Source organism: Pholis gunnellus, assembly GCF_910591455.1.
Source record: "Pholis gunnellus genome assembly, chromosome: 7".
NCBI lineage: Eukaryota > Metazoa > Chordata > Actinopteri > Perciformes > Pholidae > Pholis > Pholis gunnellus.
The window spans coordinates 22,886,252-22,903,645 of NC_136533.1; the positions used below are offsets into that span (position 1 = coordinate 22,886,252).

Sequence of the window (17,394 nt, forward strand, 5' to 3'; positions counted from 1 at the left end):
GAGTTATGAGGTTATTGATGCAGGATATATTTATATATATATATACATGGTTCTTCTGATTTTTAAGGGAGTTCTTGATATTTTTGGGCTTTTTAAAAATAATACATTATTATTAATAATAGTTCTTTAAACATTCCCAAAACATGCGTCTGAAACAGAATGTTACAAAACGGAACTAAAAGTTCTCATGAAGGAGGATGACCAAGTAATACATCATATTAATAAGACCATGTAATTTGTATCTAATCTAATATAGGCCTACAATGTTTTTTCAATTCGGAGTGGCGCATAATTTGTACAAAGTTTTGGATACATGTTATAGTAAAATACGGATAAAATAGTCAATTATTTACAAAAAAAGTTCATTATTTGCCCCCCTCACATCTTCCCCGCGCGGGGGCGCTGTGTCCCGGCTGCTCGATACTTCCTCATCTTCGCCCCGGCAGCCAGCGGCTTCACATCCGGGCGGCTCCCTCGCTCCTCTTCAACCGCAATCCGCTCTCGACCACCGGGGAGGTCTGTGGCTGCAGAAGAAGCCCCCCCAGAATCCCGGGCCCCTCTGTCGGCGTCTGGTACCGAGCCAGCCCGCGCCCCCCCCCCCTCCCCCCCAGCGAGTCGCCGCTTCCCCGCACAGCCGGTCGCACATGACGCGGGCTCCGCCGATGGTGGTGCACGGCGCCGAGCGCTCCCCGTCGGTGCGACATCTCCGCGCTGAAGTAGCATCGCTGGCTAACGTAAGCTAACAACATCGATCTCTCTGCTGCTCCACATCCTCCCGCCCCCTCCATCCCCTCTCCCTCCGGCCGACCCCCCGCTACCGATCCGTCTCATCAACAGCTGATTTATACTTCACACCGGACCACTGAGGGCAACCCCTCCCCCTTCCACGACCGTCCATCGGCCGGCGCAGGAAGCCCACCGGTTTCCCCCCACTAACGTTTCGGATTTAGGGCCCGAAACGACAGTTGCCTCAGAGATTTTAACCCGTGATATTTAAATCACCGACACCCCTTCATCCTCCTGCTCTGTGGCCTTTTAGGGGTCCGTTTCCTCTCTACCTCATCCCGATGCCTCCCAGCCCCCGTGTGTGACCTCAGCCGCACCATCGGCTCTGCTGCTTCTGACAATCCGACCAACGGGGCGCTGCACAGCGGGCAGTGATTGCGGCTAACCCCGCCGGACATCTCCGGTTCTCTCCGTCCCTTTCTTTCCCCTCTCAGTCCGGCTGCAGAGGGGGAAGGTAGCCGGGCCGGACCGAGTTCCACTCCACACCCACACAGTCAGCAAAAGTCCAGTCACCGGTCTCCTCCCCCCACCACTCCACATCTCCGTGACACAGCACCTGAGCCACGGGTCTCGCCATGCCGGGTCCAGTGGCCGGTAGCAAGTCCCGTGTGTACGCAGACGTCAACACCCTGAAGAGCCGGGAGTACTGGGACTACGAGGCCCACGTACCCAACTGGAAGTGAGGACATTTCTGTTTACCGCTCTCATTGCATGCGTGTGATGTCCGACCCCAGCAGTTAATGGGCCCCTGTTTGCAAGTGTGGCAGATGGGTATCTATTATTATACATCTAGCTGTGAAGGTGTGATAGTCTCCCAGCCCACTACCCTGCTGCTCTGCACCGTCTGACAGCCCCCCCCTTTACCCCGACCTCCATCCCCAGGCTCACCCTGTCTGTTCATTTGAATAACCTCTGTCTTGAGATGACAACCAGGAATTCACCCCCCACCCCACCCCAGGGGCCACGCTTCATCACAGGGACAAGTACACTCAGCACCAGCTCACATCCCTGACTGACTGACTGACTGACTTAACCGCATGCAGATGCTGATAAAATGGTCCTCTCTCTTTCTCACACTGAGCTCGTTTCGCTGTTGTCTCTTGTCCGTCCCGATAGCAACCAGGAGGACTACCAGCTGGTCCGTAAGCTGGGCAGAGGGAAGTACAGCGAGGTGTTCGAGGCCATCAACATCACCAACAACGAGAAGGTGGTGGTCAAGATCCTGAAGGTGAGCAGTTGGATCTGCTTGAGTTGAACTCTTGAACGTATGCGTGTCCCCAGAGGCCTACCGATCGATAAATGGAGTCAAATATTAATTTCACTGTAGTAGAACGAGACTCTTGTGTGATATGGTAAATTGAGTATATTTGGATTGACCACATAAATGACTACATAATCAACCTAAGATTATTTTGGTCTTCAAGAAGTCAGAAAAGTGACTTCATTTGTCCAAAGTGTTGTCATCGGATGTCTGTTTTTTGTCCGACCAACGGTCCAAAATCCAAATATATTCACTTAACTACAATTCCATACATGGAAAAACAGTATATTCCCATTTGGGAACCGATAGCCATCGCAGCTCTACACCAGTCCACGATGACAAGAATTTGCCAGTTGCAGCCCTAATAAGTGCGTTTTGAGCCGTTACACCAGAGATCATAACTCTTTAATTTAAAAGTGAGATGGGTAAGGTTTGGAGCTGGCATCACGGCGATGAGGATGCCTGTAACTATTTAACAAGGGCCAGAGTCGAAGCCGGTGTCGACTTATCATTTAAATGTCAACGCCGGACGCTAAATGTCCTCGTAAAAAGATTGACAGACTGGAATGCAGCAGGTGGCAAGTGAGATCAGCGGGTTTACTATTTTTTTCCATTTTATTTTATTTTGTAGCCGGTCAAGAAGAAGAAGATCAAGCGAGAGATCAAGATCCTGGAGAACTTGCGAGGGGGCACCAACATCATCCGACTGGTGGACACGGTCAAAGACCCAGTGGTAGGCTCGCTAATGGCAACGCCTGTCCTTATTCAACACGAGAGAATGAATGGAGAGTGTCGGACCAAATGTTAAGAATGCCGGTAAAAGGTGAACTCGCATTTCAAAGCACATTAGCCAGGGAGGCGCTTATGAGACAATTAGCTTACAATTGCTGTGTTGGCTTGAATTACTCTTATGAGGACGTGACTATCGGGGAGGCACTGATGTGACCTTTTTCTTTTTCAATACCGATTCCAATCCCCGAACTCAGGTTATCAAAGTTATCAAGTCCCCGTCTTAAAATCTGGCAGTTTTCTTCTTTTCTGGGAGTGAGGTAGCCAGGAGTGACTACATAGTGACATTATGACATTGCAACAAATGAAGAAGACCAGAAAATGGTGGCTACATTTTAACCAAAAAAAAAACAGATTTCACGTCCGGTCGATACCATAGACATATAAGAAGTGGACATAGCCACCATGACCCCACCTATTGGTTTTGTGGACTACAGTTTGGAGCCCAGAGTTTGGCATTTTGCTCGTGAGACCATATTTGGACGAGAGGGTGGAGCTGGTGGAAGAGTGAGGCCCAGGTACTGTTAGCAGCTGATGCTAGCTCCAGCTAGCTTTGTGAGCATTGGCGCATCTGTAATTCGCGTTTACTGTGATATTGATTGGGGTGCTGATTTTAGCTAGCATAAAACAGGCTTGTTTGTAATGTACTCACTGCAAAAAATGAACAGCAGGCTCAATCACAAGGTAGCCACGCCCCAAAACATACCTTGCTCTATGGTCTATTTGACTCTAAATGGACCATCATTTACTAAATGAACATCATGCTGTATTGAAGAAGACTTGAAACTAGAGCTTGAGACCATAAACTCATGTTTACAATGTTTACTGAGGTAATAAATCAAGAGAGAAGTAGAGTCATTTTCTCATAGACTTCTATACAATCAGACTTCTTTTTCCAACTGGAGGAGTCGCCCCCTGCTGGCTATTAGAAAGAAAGCAAGTTTATGGCACTTTGCATTCGCATCACTTTTTAGACCCGGAAGTTGCCCGTTTGGTCGGTTAATAATATCTTTTATAACATTAAAATGTATTTCTCTGCCATGTAGTTTACAACCTTAAATTAACACTGAAGAATAACTCATTTGGTCCAGCGAATATCAGTTTGACAAATGGACCGCTTCCTTTTGTTTTCGGTCTTACGGCCGTGCTGGAAACCAGACTGAATGCCTCACAAACCAGGAAGGAAGGATATTTTTAGGCCATGGAAGCGCACTGACTTTGGCTAGAGCGTCTTCCAGTGCAGTGGTGGAAACCATGCAGGGTCCTTCTGTTTGGGATCAGGTTTCCCGCAGACCACAGGGGGATAGAAAAGTATTACTATATTCACAGTTTTTGGACGGTTCCGCTTTATGTCGAGTTTGTGTGCCGTTCAAGACGACACTGATCCGTGGTCAGTCGGGTGCTGCTCTGTTGTCATTCTTGTTATTGGACTGATGTCGTCTCCCTTCCCTCTCTGTCTCTCTGTGGTGGCTGCACAGTCCAGAACTCCAGCGCTCGTCTTTGAATGCATCAATAACACAGACTTCAAGGTACGATGATCTTTGAGGACACATTGAGTGTTCTCTGCCCTGACTGGATTTTAGTGTCCCATGTTGTAGTGTCTTAATCAGTAAGGGGGTCGCATCATTTTTCTTCCTGACGTAAATGTGTTTCCTTCCGCAGGAGTTGTACCAGAAGTTGACGGATTATGATATCCGTTTCTATATGTTTGAACTACTGAAGGTGAGACTTTTGATTTCTCCTTTTTTCTTTTTTCAAGAAGTTGCATGTCACGAATCAGACATTTTCCCACTCGGTCTCTATTTTTGGCAAGGTCCTGGGAATTCAAAATACTGTGTACAGCGCAAACCTTTACACATTTGTCTGCTGATAATACGTGTGTGGGTGTGTGTGTGTGTGTGTGTGTGTGTGTGTGTGTGTGTGTGTGTGTGTGTGTGTGTGTGTGTGTGTGTGTGTGTGTGTGTGTGTGTGTGTGTGTGTGTGTGTGTGTGTGTGTGTCAGGCTCTGGACTACTGTCACAGTATGGGAATCATGCACCGTGACGTCAAACCCCACAATGTGATGATCGACCACCAGTTGAGAAAGGTAGGCGGTGCCCTATATAGTCCTTTTTTTTTTTGTCTTCACACACCCACACACACTCTAAATATTCTTTCACCCTGCTATTTCAGTATCTCTCTCTCTCTCTCTCTCTCGCTCACACACACACTTTAGTTTTTTTTTTCTCTGTGGCTCCTCATCTTTTCATTCCTCTGTATGTTTTTGGTTTTCTTCCACACTCTCTTTGAAAAGGAGATTATTGTTGCTTTGTAATGATTCTGCATTGGCACTTATGTGGTGTCGCTGTAATGTGTTTGATTACAGTCAAAATAATAATGTCCATCCACGTTAGTATATAACATATGATATATATTAGTGCTATAACTAGTAGGCAGTATTGCTATAGTTCTTTTTGTTGTTTTTTACACTATATTTGGTGCTGTGATGTTACTTCCAGCGGCCAGCAGGGGGCAGCAGGCTAAAACGGATCAACCCCACAGAGCTCTTATCACACACACCTATAACTGCGCTTCTCTAACCATATTTTTTTTTCTTCTAATTTTCTGTCAAGTTGAATGAGGATGAATTGTGTGTTTCCACAGCTACGCCTTATAGACTGGGGTTTGGCAGAGTTCTACCACCCATCCCAGGAGTACAACGTCAGAGTGGCCTCACGATACTTCAAAGGCCCCGAACTCCTGGTGGACTACCAGGTAACACACACACTCACACACACACTCACACCTTGAACCAGCCCCATCTTTAAACACCTTTTTAGAGATACAAAAGACGAAAAACTTTGCCAGTCACACACATTTAAGAAAGCGTTTGTCAGCACACATGGATAATTCTGATGTCTGTGTTTTCATCATCGGCAGTGCTGTTTGATGATCTTGTGTTTCAGATGTATGATTACAGTCTAGACATGTGGAGCTTGGGCTGTATGCTGGCCAGCATGATTTTTCAGAAAGAGCCCTTCTTCCATGGACAAGACAACTACGACCAGGTGCGTCCGGGTCACGTGTGCAGCTCCGACTACTGTTAGTTTGGTCCGCTTTTAAGTTTTTCATATTTAGTCAACCACAGCCAATTTTTTTTTTTTTTGTGAAGTTTTAGTTGACTAAAAATCTTGGCATTTCAGTCTTGCTGTAGTTTAGTCAAAGACAAACTCTTAATTATTGAAGTCAAGTTTTAGTTTGACTTTTTATGGTCGTCTTTTGTTTATATTCACCGTTTCAGTCGATCGAGTCTCGCCAAAATCACACCTTGCATCTTTCTCCCAAGCCCTGTTGATGACATTGCTGACTTTAAATTAAGGATTGCCGGTGTCGTCCCATAATGCCGAGCGCCGCACAGGAAACGGAACTCCTGCACGGAAATGAAAAACCAGCCTATAAGGGGTGGGCGGTGATTCAATCTATCGTCTTAAATCACTCAAGATATAATGAAGCACAACTCTAAATTGAGAAAATTCTTGAGGAAAAGAAGTATGTAATTCACACGAGTATACAAAACCATACGGTTATTTCATATATACAGTATCGTCATGAGACCGGTTTCTATGTTGTATCGTGATATATGTCGTTATCGCGATATGGAATGACCTGATATGATGAGGTAGGAGATTTTCGTCATATCGCTCGGCCCTACCATAATGTTTTCTCTCCTTTTTTTCGTTGTTTTTATTTTTTTAAACTGCACTTTAGTCTTGTCTTTTTTTAACATTGCATGTTAATATAGTAGCAGTTAGTGTTCAACGACGTCGGTCACCGGCTCACCGTAGCCTCGGGCTGTTCATTGGCAAGAATCTGGCGATACGATACGCATCAAGATACAGGGGCCACGATTCAATATGTTGCAAATATACAAAATATAACAATTTCAAAAATCTAAATGTAGGAAAGCTCTCATATTCTACAGATTACGCCACCATATCCATAAAATTACAGTACATTTGTTTGACTTTTTATATGTAATCCAGACAGTGATATCTACATATGCATTCATCACCCTCTACGGTTCGATATCTTAATGTTTAAACACAAAATGAATCACCGTTTGCCACAAATCTAAACTAAAACTTCAAAAATAAGTACAATAAGGATGGCAGCAGCATGTTCACGTGGAAGGAGACGGATGAGCGAGGAGAGTTGATAACTGATTCTTTTACACACACCTACTGGAAAATCGCATAAAATACAATCAAAACATCTGGCTTGCTTCTGAGCTCACGTAAGGGCATCCTGTGTCTCTGTTAAAACAGGATGTCCCGAACATGTAACGGATACGACCAGTATTTGTGTCCCGGGCCCTCAACCGTAGTAGCAGGAGGAGGAGGAGGAGGAGGGTGCTGTCGCTCAGCGCAAACACAACTAGAGCTTTTGAGAGTGGGAGGAAGAAAATGAAAGGGAGGAGGGGGGGAGACGGACAAATCCAGGTTGATCAGAGAGAGAAGGATGTCGAACAACAACGTAGATTTACCATAGAGGCTGACAACCATCTTGACATTTGCGAATGCTTAGTGAGTAAATGTATCAACCATAATGTGACAAAGATCTCATTATATTTCAAAGTGGTACTCGGAGTTTAATTTCTTTTCTTCTCCTCTTTCAGTTGGTGCGAATTGCCAAAGTCCTGGGGACGGACGAGCTGTTCGGCTACCTGCGCAAATACCACATTGAACTGGACCCGCGCTTCAAAGACCTGCTGGGACAGTAAGTCACACTTTTTCCTCTTTTGGATTCCCATCGCACTCTCACACACGGTGGCTGCTCAGTGCCCTCCTCTGACTCCAGAAAATGGCATTTGAAATGATCCTTGATACAGTAAAAGAAAGTAAGTTTTAACAATATGAAATCTGTTGCGGGGTTTAAACTGCATCACAGTGGTAGTTACAAACATTAGGTCGCCTTTTCCACTGCGGCTCTTGTGTAATGTTCTGAACTGAGACTTGGTGGGAAACGTCTTTGGCACCAGCCTGAGTCGCAGACTCTTAAAGGTACCCCGGCAAGTTTCCCTGTAAGCGTTGACGGGCAAATTCACAAAGAATGGATCGCAGCCACTGACAGCACCGAGAATCAGGCATCACTTGCAACAGCTATCTATCGCATTTGCGTAGAACAGGGGATGATTTTGCACCAAATGTCTGCAAATCATCTCATTTAAATGCGCGCAAATAGCACAGGAGCACCAACATCATTTTGATATTGTTTGTCACTCATTTTCTCAATTTGGGGTAGCTAACCTTGACCTATGACCTTTCCATTGAAGGTGGATGAATGGATATTTGATGTGCTAATCAGATCAATAAAGTAAACAAATAAACAGGAGCTCACATCGGTCAGTCAATTAATGTCAGCACCATCAGTAGACGTCTCCTCAGCAGCGGTGGTGGTCGTGTGTGTGTGTGTGTGTGTGTGTGTGTGTGTGTCTGTGTGCGTGTCTGCAGGCAGAGCAGGAAGCGCTGGGAACAGTTTGTGCAGACGGAGAACCAGCACTTGGTGAGTCCTGAAGCTCTGGACCTGCTGGACAAGCTGCTACGCTACGACCACCAACAGAGGCTGACCGCCACAGAGGCCATGGAGCACCCTTACTTCTGTAAGCGAGACACACACACACACACACACACAGCTGACACAGGGATCTTTGGTGAGGGGCTTGTGGCATTTAGATGTAAAGACCTGAAAATACTTGCGGTGTGTAGTGATTGTGGTTCAGAGCGTAAGGTCAAAACACTCGCTGCTACCTTTTCCTGGCAAATTCCTCCTCAATCACAACGCTGTTGGTTTCAAATACTGAGTGTTCACGTGGGAGTCATTAGGCCCGAGCATCCTTCTGTCCGTTCCTCCATTATAAGGGCTGAGCACTGAAGCTTGTTCCTCTCGCCTCCTGCAGACCCAGTAATAAAGGAGCAGTCTCTGTCGAACTCTGACAACAACATGGTATCCAGTAGCAACACTACGGCGCGGTGAAACACAGGTAACATAATTCACTGTTCTATGTAAACTGAATAAACTTGTCTGCCTCAACGGTGCAGTTTACATATTTTTATAACAACTGATGTGTTAAATCGGAGTTCTACTGAGTGAAACATGACGTGGAATTAGGCAGAAGACCTTAGTTTTGGATTTTGGACCACAAAAACACACTACTCAGAAAAAGTCCGATCTGTGTCACATGAGAGCAAACTGTCACCCACCTGTTTGTCTGAGACGAGACGTGCTGTCTGAAAAGTCACGTTAAATGTCCCGATCTCTGTAACGGTGTCCCCTCTTTTCTCCCGCCAGATGTGGAAGAAGAAGAAGAAGAAGATGTTTGTTACCTCAGCTTTGTACCCGGTTGTGACAGTAACTTTGACAAGTGTACAGTGACAATGGATCAAAGTAACTCTGACCAGTTACACACTCTTCACAGATACGTGCATACGGACACACACACACACACACCTTCTACACACACACACACACACGCATCGATATAAGCACACCTCGATTAAAACACACACGCAGACATGTACGCACCCACCCACCCTCCCTCCTCCTCCTCCTCTGTCTCAGTCTGCGATTGGCTTGTCCTGGTTCCCTGTCCAGCAGCCTGACCAATGAGCTTGAAGCTGCTCCCCCCCCCCCCCCCCCAGCTCAGTCTCATGTAGGTCAACAAGGGCAAACTACTTTTAAAGACACTTCAGTCCCTCCTCTCTCTCACTCTCTCTTTCTCTCTGTCATCCCTCCTTTATATTGTCCCCCGTTTGTTTGCATCAGCATGGAGAATGAACAGGAGCCCCCCCCCCCCCCCCCCCCCCCATACTACTACTACTCTCTCCCCATCCTGTACCCAACAGACAGACAGTCAGTCAGTCAGACAGACAGAGGACTTAGCACTACTCCAGTTCTGAAAGTGGCATGGTGGACTTTCTCTAGATAGAATGATGATAATAATATTAATGAAAAATAAATGATTTTTATTTAGATGAAGTCTGCCTGTGTCGAGAGTGAATTATTGTTATTATTATTTTCATAATACGATATATTGATTCTTTGGACAACGACACAACATTTTCTTGATATCAAAAAGTCTGCCTCGATACGATTTTGTTTCGATGTAATTCAGGGGGTCGATATGAAGTATCACTCGGTTATATTTATGTCAACTCACAAAAATAATCTGAAATATGATTTGAGGGTTTTATCACTGGGCTCTGTAGGAAGGAGGTGCGCTTGGACGGAAATTGGGGACACCGACGTGCCATGGGAATTTCAAAATAAATCGTGTTTTTGGAGCTTGACCCATACTATAAATCAGGGGGTGTCAATGTCTGCTGCTTCAGTTACAAGCCCTACAACTTTATGGAAGTACAACACTAAATAGTTTCCTTCTGTGTCTTTTCATCTCATCTCTGCTAAATGCTAATGCTACTTTGCTAAAGGTGACATTTCGCCCCAGTCCGTCCCACCGGGGGTCGGTTTATGTCCGCTGTAGAGACGTTACAAATCGCTTCATACAGTTGAAGGTGTTGTCGTCTCTGTCTACGTAGCCTGTTCACTCTTCCGGGTTGCTGTTTATTATTGTAAGAGAGGCGTTTCTATTAATTTGTCCTCCCCTTTCACATCAATGAGCACAGTTCAACAACACTACAAACTACAGCCTCCATAATAACAAAAGTGTTGCATTACACAGCATTATTTTCAGCATAGTGTACCTAATATACTGGCAACCGAGTGTACATTTTAAGGAGAGCTAAAACCCTACAACAAAATGTTTCCGATTTCATTTTTAGTTTGAATTTCCGTCCTCCGTCAGGATGTGTAATCAGTGAAACCTCAACCTATAACCTCTACTCTGACTCATCCGCACTGTGCCCACTCTGAAAACTACACCTGAAACTAAAATGTTCCAAATGACATGTGAACGTCTGCAAGTACACCGGCACTCTACGTTATGACGAAACGGACACAGACAGACGGACTCCAATCAACTGCTGAGCTGTTTGTGAGTGTGTTTGTGAGGGTCCGTGTGAAAGCTGAGCTTGAGTTGTGTAAAGCTGCTACAACTAGTTGGCTGTCTCTGCTTTTAAAAACTCAGGATAGGTACTTTAACCTAGTAGCACCAAAGAGGAGGTGGTGGAGTTCAGAGAGAGTGGATAAGTCGCAGTATGATAAAATTGTTCAAATAGTTGTTACCCCTCAATCTACTCTCAAAGCCTGATAAAGACAAAGAGAAAACTAAACATTACCGTTTTGTTGCTAAACTATTACATGTTACTAAACGTCTTTGCCTTGTTGCTCTCTTTACATGCGTTTCCCCATCGTTCCCCTGTTAAATAAATATCAGTATAATATTACCCAGATATACCCTCTGTCGGGTTGGACTCTTGTTGGTGCATTGAATTTCGTGTCGGAAGGTGGGAACATGCATTTGCATTAAAGCACGTCAGGGACACTAAATTATTATTAGCACTTGATTGAATCAGTGCCAAAGTCTCTAAACTGTGACAATACATATTATCACATGACTGCCTGTTTATTTTATAATGTGGTACCTGTACTGTGTAGGTTATAATTAACTACAATGTATAACGTAGTTGCCTTTTACAGGTCACCAAACAAGTAGTGTTGTTTTTGTTTGTGTGTGCGTGTGTGTGTGTGTGTGTTAAGTATCAAATTCCTCCCTGTATAGAAACCAGAGCTTCAGCTTCCTCTATTCTACAACCTGACTCCTTGCTGAGGTTCAGGTACACTCACACTCTCTCTCACACACACACACACACACACACACACACACACACACACACACACACACACACACACACACACACACACACACACACACACACACACACGTATATAGAGAGAAGCACATATACAGTATATGGATGCACAGGGACTTTGCATTCGCTTTTCAGCATTTTGGCCATGAAACATTCAGCAGCAGACTTGTCTGATCAGCAGTACCCCCCCCCCCCCCCCCTACGCAGTCAGCGTAGGTGGTCCATCATTCCATCCCCTTCTTTTCTCGTGCTCAATGCACTCTTGGTTTGACAAGCCAAGTTCTGACTGGGTTTTCGACTGCAGTAAGCTCAATTTCTTTCGGAGACTGGCTTTGTGGCAGGTTTTCCAGTTATTGTTTCTGGACTTTACAGAGCCGTCATCTCATTTGGACAAAGTTACCAGCTGACAAGTTACCAGCAAATCATAGCTCGAGGTCCACACACTGTAGCTCCCATAAAGGGGGCAGGGTACGAGATTGGGAGCATGATCTATTGCCTCTCTACGATTCTCAACATGGCAACGGCGGAGCTGGCGGCTCACAAAGGCAACATTTAAAGGACCCTTAAAAGTATATTAGTATAGTACAAGTAATGGTCTCCTACACAAACCTTTTCATTTCAGAACAGTCTTGGTTATTTCAGGAGAGATCATTAGTGTGGCTGTCAGTGCCCTTGTCATGGTTTGAAGGGGGCGGGGCTCAGATTTTAGCAGCATTTGAATCCGAATCTGATGATGTTGGTTTGTTTGGCTACTATTTTTGAGAGTTGTACTCTTTAAGGGATTATACCTACAGATGTTTGTTTTTTTTAACCTTTGTTTTTGCTTTGTTATTCATGAATATTCAATACAAGATTTGAGTACCCAGTCACAATTGTTTTATCAATGATTTCTTTAAAACTTTATTGCACATTTATGAAGGAAATTCACAAAAACAACACTGCATGCAAAGAACAGAAGGAACAGCTGTAATTTCATGAATTTAGACATTCATTTAGTTTGTTAATTTGCTTTTCAGTATGTTAATGTGTGTGACTTTTTCTTCAATAAGCAAACAAATTTATTTATCAAGCAGATGAAAAATGTTCTTGGTTTTATCAATAAATTACATTAAAATACAACAAACACGCAGCATTAAAAAACAAATGATTGTGGAGAGGAGGATAAGAGGAGCAGGCAGCTCAACAACATTTAAATCCTGAAGTCTTTGGAGAGGATCTGAGCAGAAAATAGTATCAGTCCTTGATTTGGAGACAGAAAGGGACCAACAAATGAAATATAACGAATGACAGGAGTAAATCAAAGTTCCACTCTGGTGAACAGCCACACAAAAAACCACCCAGGGCCCAATTTAAAAATGGTAGTTCAAGTCATTTCTGGCTTGAACTACTAAAAAAATCTTGAGAGAGAGAGAGATCATGCCATCCTCTCCTGTTGGGCCGCAAGTCAGGTGAACATCGTCCTCCAACATCCTCGGTCACACGGCTATCTGTCCAAATTGGAATAATATGAGTGAACCTTTCCATTGGAGGGCTGATGAACTCACATGTGATAGTTGTAACATGGGTGGGTAGTGGTCGGCTCGGGCTCGTGGGTCAGCCCACCCGTTTTAAGCTGCGTTTGTGTCTGAGGCAACTGGGGGCGCACTTCTTCTCCGACTTGGTGCCGGGCAACGCAGGGGCCGGAGCTGCAGACCCCTGCTTCCTGTTTAGAGAGAGAGAGAAACCAGACACAGCGGCAGATGAATGAGAGGAGGAAGTGTGATTGAGTGTTTGTTCAGGCAGTGACACAAGAGTATTTAATCATTAACCGCAGACTCCTGTGGCCTCGAAACCACTGGCGTGATCCCAAGTCCAGTTCGTGGTGGCCGAGAACGGCACAAATTATTATCCTCCCTCAATGCATCAATAATGTAATAACAGTAATCAGCTTGATGGATACTTGTCAACTCAGAGCCATTACCCCAGAAGAATCAATGTGTTTTAAAACACCGACTAGAACATAAGTATACTGAACTAAACGTTACAAGGTTTCAGCTTCTACATCTATACTGATCACTTTGGTGTGTGTTCATATAGTGATATAAATAGAAGTTATATTAACATTGTAAATAGTTTGAAGTCTTAATAAGGCACCCTTTATAAAGAATTGAGCAGTAACAATGGATTTATTAATGCTTAAGAAGAACAACTTTAGCGTTGCCAGGTTGTGAAAAATAATATTACTGATAGGATGTACCGTTTGAAAAATGATGTGGCCCAATATTCATTTATTAATTACTTATGAAACATTTATTAATGATTACTGACATTTATAACTATTGTAATTATTATTACAATAAAAAGATAAACATTAGCCATAAATTATTTTTACAACCTGGAAACCCTAAATTTGTTCTTGTTATCAGTGGTTTATAGTCTTTAAAGCATCGGTAAACGATTTATTAACTATTTATAAACAGCAGTTATAAAGGTTGCATACATAGAAAGTGGTTCCCAAATGTTCCCAAAACGTTTAAAGTATAATATACTTTTTTTAAGTAAAGTATATTATAATATGCTTTACCTAATCTTGCATTTCTACTTTTTGACCATCAGAGAGGTACGCTTTATATTTCTGTGCTGATTAATGTGTCTTTGGGCAACAAAACATTATCCACAGATTATACCGTTTTTAGCCACGCTAGCTAGCTACCATCGGTCTGGCAATGTTGGTTGATCGCTTGGTCCACAACTTTGGGCCAAACAGAAATATCTTGACAACTATTTGGTGTATTGCAATGGAATTTGGTACATGTATTCACAGCCCCTAGAGGATGAAGCCCAATGACTTTGGCGATTGCCTGACTTTGCCTATGTCGCTACCAGCAGGTCAAAATGCTCACTTATCCCGCAAAGTATCTCAACATCTACAAAAAGTATTAGCACAAATATTATTGTAAAGCATGTATACTAATGACTTTTCCTATGGCACCACCAGCAGGTTGACAGTTCAATTTGTCCAATTTGTTTGTGACCTGCGAAACTAATGACATTCCCATCGGCCTTGGGTGTGCTTTGTCTTTAGCCCTAACAAGCAAACGTTAGCATGCTAACATGCTATGCTAAGATGGTAAACATGATGACACTAAACACTACGCATCAAAATGTGTATCAACATATAAAAATGCTCACGTCAATTAATGCACCAGTTATTGGCTACAGGTCAGAGGTCCCTGCAGCAGAGATGTTCCTCACCTGGCAGCGGCGGCGGCGGCGGCCTCTCTCTTCCTGACCTGCTTCATCACCTTCAGCATGCCACAGATCTGTCTCAGGCTCATCCTCGGAGCGTGGCATGCCAGGCGGGGCTGCGGGGCGAAGCGAGGGCCCCGGTGTGTGAAGAGTAGCAGATAGTTGTCCCGTCCGGGTCCTCTGCCAAACAGCTGCAGGGGCTGAACTCTGGCATAGCAGGATGCGAACTAGGGACCGTGGAGATCGATTAGACACAGACATACATACATACTGTATGCAGATATACAATACATGCATGTACACACACATACATTCACTCACACAGTACGGCCATACTGTAATTAGCCAATAATAAACGACGGAGCTGTTGCCATGGGCTTTGTCTTACAGACTGAATTCCCACTTTGTGGATACAGAAATAAGGTCAAGCAAAAATAACATTTCAATTTTAAGATTATTTTTTTTTTTAACTTTTCTCATGAGGTTGATCCCCAAATTATATTTTCTCAAAATTCCAACTTTAACCTACGAATGAAACAAACGCCTTAACGTATATTTAAAACGAATAATGTACTTACAGTATATGTGCAGTGTGTAATGCACTGACGTGTGTTACTGCCCAAATGAGCACAGCGGTGAACCCTGAATGTGCACAGTGCTGCCTCTTCACACCACACATTTGTTACCTCACAAATTAATTTGACCACCGGTGCATCATGGGGCGTACTGATTATTATTTAATCACAAATTGCTATTATTAGCATCCCGATATGTTAAATCTACTGGCGCATAATAGATACTGTAGCTGGATACGGTCTCTGCGGCCCAATAGAATGGGGCCATGTGAACAGCTCCAGTCTCAGCCGTGTGCAGCTGTCTTTCACACTTCAAATGTTACACTCCGACACACACACACACACACACACACACACCATTTTAATTAGTGTACGAGTCGCTGTCTTCCTCTCGCAGACTTGATCATCCTCTCAATCAGAAACCCAAGACACACACACACACACACACAAACAAAGGAGCGACTACAAAGAGAATTCAATTGTGCAGATTCATTTACAGCAGCACAGACACTTGATCGTGCAGATTTGCCCACCAACAGTTGACTACTCATGCACGCAAGCACACACACACACCCACCCATTTTCACAGTTGGACACAATAGCGTTGAACACCTGAAGTCACACAGCGATGCATCGCTCTGCGCGAATGACAGCACTTAATAGCAGAGATGAGACACTTTTTAAAAGTTTGCGACACACACACACACAACCCAACTTCTATACTTGAGGACACTTATTGACAATGCATTTGCTAGCCCCTTACCTTTACCTAGTCTAAAGTCTGAACCCTGTCTGAAAATGTCCTCACTTTTCAAGTATGTCCTCTCTCTGAAGGTCTAAAAAACTCAAATCGGTTCTCACAAAGATAAAGGTACAAGTACACACACACACACACACAGCACGTAGATACTTACAGGGACGACAGTAGCCATGGAGGAGGGTTTGTGCTCTGGTAGGGAAATGATCACTACAATGGGAATCGTTGCCTTCTTATACATGTTGACATGACCAGAACGGACGATGGGCCAATCATTCTTTAGAAGACAAAATAACCCTGCCTACTTCTGACATCACCACAGCGAGGACACACACGCAACACACACACACACACACACACACACACACACACACACACACACACACACACACACACACACCATTTTAATTAGTGTACGAGTCGCTGTCTTCCTCTCGCAGACTTGATCATCCTCTCAATCAGAAACCCAAGACACACACACACACAGACAAACAAAGGAGCGACCACAAAGAGAATTCAATTGTGCAGATTCATTTACAGCAGCACAGACACTTGATCGTGCAGATTTGCCCACCAACAGTTGACTACTCATGCACGCAAGCACACACACACACCCACCCATTTTCACAGTTGGACACAATAGCGTTGAACACAAGTCACACAGCGATGCATCGCTCTGCGCGAATGACAGCACTTAATAGCAGAGATGAGACACTTTTTAAAAGTTTGCGACACACACACACAACCCAACTTCTATACTTGAGGACACTTATTGACAATGCATTTGCTAGCCCCTTACCTTTACCTAGTCTAAAGTCTGAACCCTGTCTGAAAATGTCCTCACTTTTCAAGTATGTCCTCTCTCTGAAGGTCTAAAAAACTCAAATCGGTTCTCACAAAGATAAAGGTACAAGTACACACACACACACACACAGCACGTAGATACTTACAGGGACGACAGTAGCCATGGAGGAGGGTTTGTGCTCTGGTAGGGAAATGATCACTACAATGGGAATCGTTGCCTTCTTATACATGTTGACATGACCAGAACGGACGATGGGCCAATCATTCTTTAGAAGACAAAATAACCCTGCCTACTTCTGACATCACCACAGCGAGGACACACACGCACACACACACACACACACACACACACACACACACACACACACACACACACACACACACACAC

At 44.2% G+C, this 17,394-nt stretch overlaps 1 protein-coding gene across 2 annotated transcripts; it reads left to right on the forward strand.

Annotated features, from left to right (window-relative positions):
* Window positions 1–562: 562 nt before the first annotated feature.
* Window positions 563–9,776, forward strand: csnk2a2b (casein kinase 2, alpha prime polypeptide b). 2 transcript variants are annotated; one of them, XM_079162238.1, is made up of 12 exons: window positions 563–1,465; window positions 1,903–2,014; window positions 2,679–2,780; window positions 4,315–4,365; window positions 4,499–4,558; window positions 4,838–4,921; window positions 5,479–5,589; window positions 5,781–5,882; window positions 7,490–7,590; window positions 8,325–8,473; window positions 8,771–8,854; window positions 9,163–9,776. In XM_079162238.1, the coding sequence occupies exons 1-11, from the start codon at window positions 1,362–1,364 to the stop codon at window positions 8,845–8,847; spliced, it is 1,053 nt and encodes a 350-aa protein (XP_079018364.1). In that variant the 5' UTR covers window positions 563–1,361; the 3' UTR covers window positions 8,848–8,854; window positions 9,163–9,776. The 2 variants fall into 2 exon arrangements, with proteins under 2 accessions (XP_079018364.1, XP_079018365.1); XM_079162239.1 differs by lacking the exon at window positions 4,315–4,365.
* The last annotated feature ends 7,618 nt before the right edge of the window (window positions 9,777–17,394 follow it).

Excerpts from the sequence above, each read along its gene's own strand:
- csnk2a2b (XM_079162238.1), top strand. The coding sequence starts at position 1,362 with ATGCCGGGTCCAGTGGCCGGTAGCAAGTCCCGTGTGTACGCAGACGTC. Across the intron at positions 2,015-2,678 it reads TGGTGGTCAAGATCCTGAAG|CCGGTCAAGAAGAAGAAGAT; the intron begins GTGAGCAGTTGG and ends TTTATTTTGTAG. Across the intron at positions 8,474-8,770 it reads CATGGAGCACCCTTACTTCT|ACCCAGTAATAAAGGAGCAG; the intron begins GTAAGCGAGACA and ends CGCCTCCTGCAG.